The 10,000-nt window shown below is 39.2% G+C and overlaps 2 protein-coding genes across 5 annotated transcripts in view; one reads left to right on the top strand and one right to left on the bottom strand.

The window, feature by feature from the left end:
- The window catches only part of gtf2a1l (general transcription factor IIA, 1-like), a 9,414-nt gene extending 6,481 nt beyond the window's left edge, over positions 1 to 2,933 (top strand). For both annotated transcript variants that reach the window (XM_017685259.1, XM_017685261.2), the window contains exons 7-9: positions 810 to 1,079; positions 2,239 to 2,328; positions 2,664 to 2,933. In XM_017685259.1, coding sequence (XP_017540748.1) covers positions 810 to 1,079; positions 2,239 to 2,328; positions 2,664 to 2,771 — 468 coding nt within the window. In that variant the 3' untranslated portion in view covers positions 2,772 to 2,933. The remainder of the gene's footprint in view (positions 1 to 809; positions 1,080 to 2,238; positions 2,329 to 2,663) is intronic.
- Positions 2,934 to 4,367: 1,434 nt separating this feature from the next.
- Positions 4,368 to 10,000, bottom strand: part of LOC108412992 (lutropin-choriogonadotropic hormone receptor-like) — an 11,079-nt gene continuing 5,446 nt past the window's right edge. For 2 of the 3 annotated variants that reach the window (XM_017685272.1, XM_017685273.1), the window contains 5 exons: positions 8,949 to 9,017; positions 8,459 to 8,533; positions 6,590 to 6,778; positions 5,810 to 5,878; positions 4,368 to 5,702 (listed from right to left, as the gene is read on the bottom strand). In XM_017685272.1, coding sequence (XP_017540761.1) covers positions 4,556 to 5,702; positions 5,810 to 5,878; positions 6,590 to 6,778; positions 8,459 to 8,533; positions 8,949 to 9,017 — 1,549 coding nt within the window. In that variant the 3' untranslated portion in view covers positions 4,368 to 4,555. The remainder of the gene's footprint in view (positions 5,703 to 5,809; positions 5,879 to 6,589; positions 6,779 to 8,458; positions 8,534 to 8,948; positions 9,018 to 10,000) is intronic. The other variant, XM_037532915.1, reaches the window with a different exon arrangement.

Here is a 10,000-nt window from a genome sequence, read left to right as displayed (position 1 = left end):
TTTGGCAGCAGGAGTAAAAGAGGAACAATTTCTGAAGAAAAAAAAAGCCTTTTGTTGTAGCCTGGTGACAGTGAGATAAGGATGAATAACTATCTAATGCCTAGATATTTATAAGTTGCAAGCTGTTCCAGACTGGCTCCCTCATTGATAGTGAGGGACAGTTGTGGCACCCTGCTGACATGATCTCATTAGAAATGTTTAATTAGAGTTTAAGTTTAGTAAAGCCATTTTAAAGCTGGAGGAGGCTGTCCTGGAGCCCGGACGGTACAAATTCAAACAGAAGACCAAGTGGCACACAGGCTTGTGTCATCAGATATGTGAATAAAAGCATTAGCAGCAGGAAGAGGAATATTGCTAAAACAGAAAAGAAGTTTGCAAGGTTTCAAACATACAGCCCCAATTATCTTAACAACCACAAGTATATTTTGTTCCATCTTAACAGATTTCAGACGGTTTAATATCATTATGAACAAACTTAATGTGACAAAATCAGCTGCTCGTGTTTCAATGATTCTAAATCAAACGTGCCTTATATGAATATCCAGTGAAGTAAAAAGGCACATTCTAATGAGTCTGGAAATTAGTTTAGGATACCACCCCACCAGCTCACTTCAGAATCATACAGAATCCACTGCTGTATAATAGTGTTAAAAACAATCATAAAGCAAAAAAAAATATTATTAAGATTTGTTTTTATGTTGGGGGGTGGGGGGGGTTAGTATGAGTGCTAGCTTTTTTTAATGTAGTGCATGGATTTATAGTGTATAGGTGTCAGGGAAAATGACCAGGCTTTGCTGATTTCTTCTCAGCTTGAGATGGAACTCCTGAGGGACTACAACTTCAATGAGTTGGCCAGCATAGTGCAACTTGATGGCACGTGTGACAGCAGCTCTGAAGCTGGAGAGGAAGAGCAGGAGCAAGATGAGGAAGATCAAGGGGCTGTTGGAGAGAACGAGTTTCTGGGCATCATTAATGCAGAGGCTCTGAAAGCTCTTCAGGGTGCTGGAGCCACTACCGACACCAGCGTAAGCTCCTGCAGTGACGTTGATGAGGCTGATGTAGAGGAGGTAGAGGAGGAGGTGAGGGCAACACAGAAGTAATCTATATACGTAAAATACATAGATGTTTGCATTCTGCAACTGATCAGTTATGAGCTGGTATACCATTAAGAAAACATTTCCAGTTTTATTCATTACTTTAAAACATTGGCAGTCGTGGGCTGGAGGTTAGGGAACCAGCCTCATGACCGGAAGGTCGCCGGTTTGATCCCCAGAGCCGACAGTGCATGACTGAGGTGTCCTTGAGCAAGACACCTAACCCCCAGCTGCTCCCAGGGCGCTGTGGATTGGGCTGCCCACCGCTCTGGGCAAGCGTGCTTACTGACCCCTAGTGTGTGTGTGCTCACTAGTGTGTATGTGGTGTTTCACTTCACGAATCGGTTACATGCAGAGGTGAAATTTCCCCGGTGGGGGACTAATAAGGGTCTCTTAATCTTAAAATACATTAAACTGTTACGCTTTCCTTTCTCTAAACACAAAAGCCTTTGAAAAGTTCAGCCACATTTTATTGGGGGGAAACCAACATTCAATTCAGGACGTATGTTCAGGTGTATATTATATACTTTGAAAATAGAGAAACAAGGGGGCAAAAAAGGAAAATGGAGCAGGACTAGACTTAATTCCAGGAATCTGCAGCATCGTCTACTAAATTGCATAGGTTACAGTATAGCTGCATATTGAAGAATACCAAAGTACAGCAGATATGTGGATATACAGATGAGAAAATAAGGTATTGTTCTGACGGCAGCGTTATGCAATAATGTGTGTGTCAAGAAAAAATCTAGAGTGCTTTACTGCTATAATAAATTACGTAACTGCTGAACGGCCGGGTCATGTTGTTTTATTTATGTTGGAGTTTGAAAGAAAGTAATCAATTTTTGAATGTGCTACCAATGAGTCTACCAATTTAATCATTCCTGACTGTAAGATTTGTGTTCTACTCGAGCAAAGTAGAACACATTGAATCAAAGTGGCATGAGCTCATTGTCTTTCTTTTCTTCAGTACTCCAGGACATTTTCTCAAGGGTAGCTTTTTATTATGCTTCAGATTCACTTTACATTCTATATGATTGTTCTCTTCAATATTTTCTGCTCACTTGTTGAGCTTTGAGACTGTGTGAAAAGGGATGGAGGGGGTGAATATGATTTAGCAGCTGTTTATATTGCTTGTCCTGTCTAGGATCCACTGAATTCTGGTGATGATGTGAGTGAGCAGGATATTCCAGAGATCTTTGACACAGAGAACGTCATTGTTTGCCAGTATGATAAGGTAAGACCTACTGAGGAGCCTTGCGCTTTGGATGGGTTTTGTTGTGCTTTCTCTGTCGTTAGTTATATCTAGTTTGACGTTTGGTTATACTACTGTTCAGCCTTAGATGTTAAAGCTTTAGATGTTAAGGTGTTCACCGTACAGAATTGGTAGAAAATAACACAACTTGTGACAACATAGCAGAATACTGCATTGTCATTTTTTTGTGATTGTCTTTAGTCAAAAGCAATATGTAGTTGAAATGCAATTGATTAGAATAATGAAGACAAATAGCAAAATTCTTTATTACTATCAGCGTCACTGTTAACCTTTAGTCTTAATGTGTTTTGTGGCAGATTCACCGCAGTAAAAACAGATGGAAGTTCTACCTGAAAGACGGGATTATGTGCTACAGCGGTAAGGACTACGTTTTCTCCAAAGCCGTCGGGGAAGCTGAGTGGTGAGATGGGACAAATCATAACAGCCTTTACAGAAGTGGGTGAAGGATACAGTATATGATGCTATCTAAGCATGAAGAACATTCCTGTTAGTTGAAATATTTTGGTTTTGTAATTTCACAGCCCTGTTTGCTAGCTTGCAGACTAATAAAGTCTGCTTTAGATGCGCTTGTCTTGTTTCATGCTTATGTGCTGTGGCTCTAAAAATTTCCACACTGTATGAAAATCCTATTTAATTCATTTTGTTTTTGGTTACACTCACTGTTTGAATGAAACACACTGCAGACAAAACTAAACTGGTGTCTCTCTTTTTAATTATTGAAAGACTAGAATTCACTTTAAAGGTCTTGCACTGAACGTCAGGTTTTGGGATACTCATATTTTTTGGTGAATAACTAATGTTAGTTATGATATTCTCGTTATTCTAGCTTTAGTTGGCTAATTTTAAATCTAGAATGTGTGTAAATAGGACCCCTTAGCTTATTGTGTGTCTCAGGCAAAACCAGGACAGTATTATTGCTCTATGACCTGTCTTCTCACATTAAACACAAGTGAGGAGTGGTTATTCCTGCACATCGTTGCTGTGCCTAAACCTGTATCTCCGAAATGGTAACTATATAGAAGTAGGTGTGTAACAGTGCATTGTTAAATTGTAATATCACAATGCAGAACTGTGTGCATGTATCGTGGAGCTTGGACATTGTTAATTATGCCATCGAATACAACGACATTGTTTAAACGCCAACATATGCTATCAGCACCAGTCAGCACTTTTCTCCAGCAATCCTCCTGTCCCCCAGCTCTAGTGTCCTTAGTAAGGTGTGCAACATCATTCAGCATCATCATTCATCTTCCTTTGTTAAAAGTTCTGTTCAAAATATATTAAGAATACTGAGTAATGGACCTAGTACCAAGAATCGCATTGAATCATGGGCTGAGAGTATTGTTACACCCCCAAGAAGAAGGCAAAAATGTTAGAAACATTTAAGTTAAAATTCATGTAAAGAGATTTCCCTCCATGGTCCATGTTATTCTGGAAGGTTTCTGTTCATCCATTTATCATGAAATGGTTGTGCAGCGTAAAGGCAGTCCCACATTTTGACCCGCTGCAACAAAGAATTATGGGCAAGTGCATTTGTTTGTCAAAAAAACACCACCTGGACATAATTTAGTTTTATATTCCTTTGTGCTAGTTTTTACTCTTCTGATACAAAATGTAACCTACAATAAAAGCCCATGAAATGTCTTGGCGTTGCACACATGGCGTCATATTGGCACTAAATACAGTTTGAATGGTGGCAAAATGTCAATGTCAGAGAAAAGTATTAATTTTAGACAGCCATGCTGGTACATTATAAAAAAAAACATGAAAAGCATGATCAAAAACATACCTTTTGCTGTCTCGGAGGAGCGTGACTGTGGTACGTTGCAGCATTATCAGATTATGAGTGAGCTGAGCAGGAACTAGTTAGTAAAAGACGGATGAAAAAAAAAAAGTCTTTTTATTTTTTTTTCCTTAATAAAGCAACTCAACTTTCAAAAAGCATAGAAAAAGTATAGAAACAAAGTTTTTATTTGTACAGAAAAAAAAATCCAGTTAAAAACGACTCTCCTTTGGAAAAAAAAATCGCCCTATGCACATGAAGTAAAAGACCAAGTAAAAAAAAATGTATTAAATAAAACTATAAAAAGCATTCACAGTTTGTAGTGTATATATTCACAGTATGAAAAGATATGTACAGGATACTGCTGTGGAGCAGTGAATCAGTCCATGTTTTGAAATTTGAGCCTCACGTTGCATCTTTGTTGAAGAAGCAGCCCCGCAGCTTGATGTGGTATGCGTGGAAATGGTTTGAATGAGCCTTCTTTGAGCTCTTGTTCTTGGAAGCCAAGGTAACTACCGAGAGACCTTGCACTCTGTAAAATTCGGCTTGTGCCTGGCAGCAGCCACAGCGGCTTAAAAGCAGATACATGTCCTTGCGGAAGGCTCTCGTGAATATAGTGTAAAGGAATGGGTTGCACAGTGAATTGATGGGGTAGAAAAGTATAAGGAGGATTTTGGATTGAGAGACTGTAATCAAAGGCATGCGCAAGGCAGCTGAAATGGCAAAAAACGAGATGGGTGCCATACATAAGAAGTCCGTGAAGATGAGCACAGCCATTCGCTTGGCTATCCTGGTGTCTCCGTGGCGCGTTGCCACATTTGGGTTGTGCACGCTTAAGTAAATACCAAGGTAGCAGCAGCATACAATTAAAAAAGCTGCCACATTTAAGACCAGCACAGCTACCACATAACCCTGTGAAGCTGGGGTTTCAATGTCCATTGGCAGGCAAATGCTCACTTTAGTGTAGCTGCTCACACCAAGCACAGGAAGCAGAGCTACAAGAAGAGAAAAGGCCCATCCAATTGCCATCACGGTCATCAAATGGCGCAGTCTTAGTCTCCTGTTCTTCTGCATAGCATAAGTTATGGTGTGCCAGCGCTCCAGGGTAATCATGGTCAGAGTATAGACTGACAGCTCGCTTGCAAAGACGGTTAGAAAGCCAGCTACTCCACATCCAAACCCTGTCTGCCAGTCTGTGGCGTGGTTGTAATACTCTCGACGGGAGCGGTAGTCCACCAAGGCGATCAATAGCAGGTAGAGGCCCATGCACAGGTCAGCAAAGGCCAGGTTGCACATGAGGAACCTAGAGACGGTCAGCTTCTGGTGGCTCACGAGCAGGACGATCAGCACAGCCAGGTTCCCCAGGACAGCGAAGATGGTGATGATCCAAGTAACAGAGCGCAGGAAGCCATAACCCAGCAAGTCCTCACAGGGGTTGAAGGCATCAGGTTCTGGGGTACATCTGAACGAACTGCTGCTGACACACAAGTCCAAATCAGGGTAGTGAAAATTGATGTTGTAAAGGTCAGACAGGTCTTCAGCTGATGGGTCCCTGAGAAGAAGGACATATATGGAAAGTATAAGTAGTTTCCATTAACAAGATGACTATTCACCTTAAATGTAATATTATAAAGAAAGATGTCGCTGCTTTTGTCTTACACATTTGGTTGGTTGTCCATGTTACATAGCTTAGTTAGGTTCCTGAAGCGACCGAATACAGCGTTCTCCCTAGATGGGGACAAAATGATAGGGTGTCAAATGTATTTTTCAAGCCTTATTCATGTTGTTGTTAATTATAAGTTACATAAACAATCATGTGTTATAAGAGTGACTGCTTCGAGAGTTTCTTGTGCTTGGCATCTTCTTCAAGGTGTCTAGTTTCAAAATGAAAGAATATTCTGTGTAGACCTTTTTACTGAGTACACCTAAATCTATGCTCGGTGGACATTATATCAGAAACACCCTGATTGCTACAGCTACTGACTGTAGGTCTATTGCTGTCTAATTTACCAGTCACTCTAGCTCATTCATCAATGGAAAGGGAACACCATAGGACCACCACTGACCAAATCCAATTTGAGTAGTGGACTACTCTCTGCACAGCGGCGGTATGGTGGTGGTTGTGCTGGAATGATTCTATCAGGCAGAAAAGTATTGCTGGGATTTTTACACACCTCATCATCACTGCTGGGTTCAGTATAGTCCACCAATCACAAATATAATGTCAACAGTGGCCACTACTGTTTACCTACCAGGTGTACCAGCAATTCAGTAAGTGTACACAGTGTTTAAAAATTCCAGCAAAGCTGCTGATGGCATCACTGCTGTGCTGTGAATGGCCCACCACCCAAATACCTGTTCAATGTTTCAGGTGTAGATAGGTATACCTAGCAACTCTTTAGTGTATGTCATTTTTCAATTAGACATTCTACATCAGACCTGTTGTTGGTTCTCCAGGTGTGGAAGGCACAACAGTGGCTGGGGTAGGTCAGGTCAGCTTCTTGTAGGTTTAGAAGGTTCTCAAGTGGCGGTAGGGTCTTAAGAGCAAGTGCAGACTGAGCTATCAGAACCGACACCTCTCTCAGTCCCCGTGTAGGTAGTGCACGGAGAGCAGTGGATGACACATCTCTACAAACAAACAAGTAAACATGCATTTTACAGCACAGTTGGACTACAAAAGCCAGAGACCACCCTTCATTCATTTAATTTCTAGTTTAAATGGTCAAGTACAAGTTACTCATTTTCAGGCGCTATAAGATAATTCACTTGCATAAGGAAGAAAAAAGTAAAAGAAAATAAGTGAAAAAACAGAAGTTTTAAAAAAAAGGATTAAAAGCTATAGAGAAAATGGAACTCCTAACAACCACGCCTGACCTGGTAGATCACCAAACCTGTCACCATCAGGTGAACAGCACTCATTTTTAAGAGAGAGGAGGAGTTCAAGCTCCAATCTTGCTTTAGATCTTAGCAAATCCACAGGTGTTTCTGCCCATCCTTCCACTGTATGACGACACCACAACACTGTGGGTCTGAAAGGATGTGTAGCTGTCAAGATGTCGTTACTAAGAAAAGGAAGTAGATTAAAAGAAAGAAAATTTTCAAATCAAACAAAAACAATCAGCTGGCGTTCTCTGAACTATGGACTGGCCACCCAGACATCTGCATTACTGAATGTTCTTGGGATTGTTTGGATTCTAAGACTAAGCTTTAGAGGTGTGGATAAATATTCCTGCAGATTTCTTTGAAAAACTGAAAGCAGGTCTCCTGAAAAGAATGGAAGATGTATTAAAGACAAAGAGTGAATGTTCTGATAAATGTGTTTTTTTCCCCCCTTCATACTGAAAAACGAATAACTTAATGGATGTTTTGACCGAAAATTAAATAAATGAATGGCGGTCTCTGACTTTTGCACAGTGCTGTTTATCTAAATATCTGTAAACACAAAATGTGTGATTCAAAAGGATATTGCAGAAATATTTTTGTAATTATATATTTAAATATTACAGATATGTAGTTGTTTTGGCAAGGGAATGGAGGAACTATACCTTTTATTCTGTCAAATGTATCATATTTAATCACAGGTGGTTCTTTAGATGTTCTCTCCAATGAACTTTATGCTAGTACAGTATGACAGTTGACTTTTTAAAGATGCAGTCAAGCTGATACTGAAGAGTGGCGGACCCTGTTCTCAGACCAAGCATAGCCTTGCATCAGATAGCCTGCATAACAGTGAGCAAGAGCTCCTGACACATTTATTGAGAAACAAAAATGATTTCACTGCAGTGTGGATGATAAGACATGAAGTACAATGAATTCACAGTGATACTCCACTGGGTTGCTAAGTAAAATTGCACTAATATTCTTCTGAAACGTACATACAGGCATAATGAATACTTTTGCTCTTCTTTAATATGACCCTGTAGAATGGGCTCTTGGCTCCTTCATACCAAGGCTAAAGTTCAGGATGACACTTACCTTGAAATACTTTTGAGGGAGGGCTGGGCTGCTCTGCTCTGCTCCCCATGAATACACAGTCCTTGGCCAACAGATATTAACTTTAAATATGTATTTTTTCTATAGACCTGACCTAAACCTTCAGTGACAGTTCAGTTTTTTGGTGCAGTTCAGTTTAAATGCTCTTTCATTTGTTCTTTTTCCCTCCCAAACAATACCAAACTGAGGGGTCATGTGCATTACAGTCATTTACAGATTTCCGCTGTTTAGATGTTCCTTAAATCCTTTCAGAATGTGTACCACATACACGTTTTACACATATTACCATACAGTCTACATTTAAAGTTTACTTACAGCGTATTTGGTCCTGTAGCCCCTTCGAAAGCATCCTCGTGGATTTCACTAAGATGCCTGTTGCCTTTCAGATTTCTAATAAGTGGCAAAAATAACCAGTTTCAGTTTATCTCTGCTTTAAAAAGGCAACAATATGAAAATTCATTTGTGACTACAACCTTAACCTCATTGCTATGGATTGTAACTGCTTCCAAAGATTGTTTGTTAAGAACAACACACTGACAGACAGTTGTATGTTTATTTATACTTTGTGGCAAGATACCAGTGTACATGGTTAACAAAACACTGCAGCGCTCAATGTTTTGTCTCTTTTTAATAATTATTTACCCGTACAATATGTTCCTTTGATTAGCCTGAACCTTCAACCACAATACAAACAACCGATGCTACCACTCCTTTGGAGACAACAGAGGCTGCTTCTTGTAAACATGTCTGAAAGTGATGCGTCTGAATGGAAGAAGCTTTCCACACTGATAAGAGAAATACTTACAGGTTATCCAGTTTGGTCCCATTAAAAGCATGAGATTTGATCTCTGTGAATCCATTCCTGACAAGATTCCTAAGAAAAAGATACAACTAAACAAATGTTAAAATGTGAAATTTTCAGTGTAGTCCATTTTGTAAATGTATCAGACATAAAAGCCGGTTTTTATTACTAGAAAAACACCAATTCTCAGACCCTTTATCCCACGAGTGGCTTTTCTGTGTACATTTTGTGTATCTTACAAAAGTGGTGACCATCATTTAAAGCCCCACTAGGGAACTCTACAACTCTAAGAGCAAATACAAGGCTTTGAACAATACCAAAACCCGTTCTTCACTAAAATAAGCCAATTTACGTAGGCTTGAGCCTTGGCTCAACAGTTCCTAAAGACTGGGTCCTGAAAAATAACAGTTTACAGTGTAAACTGGTTGCAGTTATTCTTAAGCAAGAATGAGTGTGTAGTGTGTAGTAGATGCTTGGATGCACTGGCAGTTCTCTTAGCTACTAATACCAATAAAGTATTATTTAGTATTATTAAAATTGTCTTAAGAATTCTTTAAATTCAGTGCTTTGAATAATTTCCAAGAGTATTCCCACCAGAAATTTACCCCAACCATATTCTAATCATCTAATGAGAGAACATGCATATTTATATGCTATATTTAACTTATTACATTCTTGTATTCCTTCTTAAAATTTATGTTTAAATGTATTTTAGTAACAAAACATAGAGAAATGTTTAAACCAAAATACATCTTTACTTGTATACTGTTTTGCATTTTTGGACCGTAGTCCGCTGCAAACGTTGCACTTGGTACCTCCAAGACAAAACTTTTGGGCACCACATGCTAAATAATAATGTAAGGAGTGAAAGTTTGTTTTTTTTTCTTGAATATGTTTAAATTTAGAATCTCTGTTACTTTCACTCAAGTATGTTTTTGACTACTTCCTTACACTTTTCTGCAATTTTGATACATACATAATGATACATAATGACATACATTTGATACATAATGAAGTATAATTTTTGATGAATATTTAGAATAACTGTTGCTATT

Source organism: Pygocentrus nattereri, chromosome 22, assembly GCF_015220715.1.
Source record: "Pygocentrus nattereri isolate fPygNat1 chromosome 22, fPygNat1.pri, whole genome shotgun sequence".
NCBI lineage: Eukaryota > Metazoa > Chordata > Actinopteri > Characiformes > Serrasalmidae > Pygocentrus > Pygocentrus nattereri.
The sequence above is the reverse complement of the archived record's forward strand: the minus strand, read 5'-3'. Positions and strand labels throughout refer to the sequence as shown.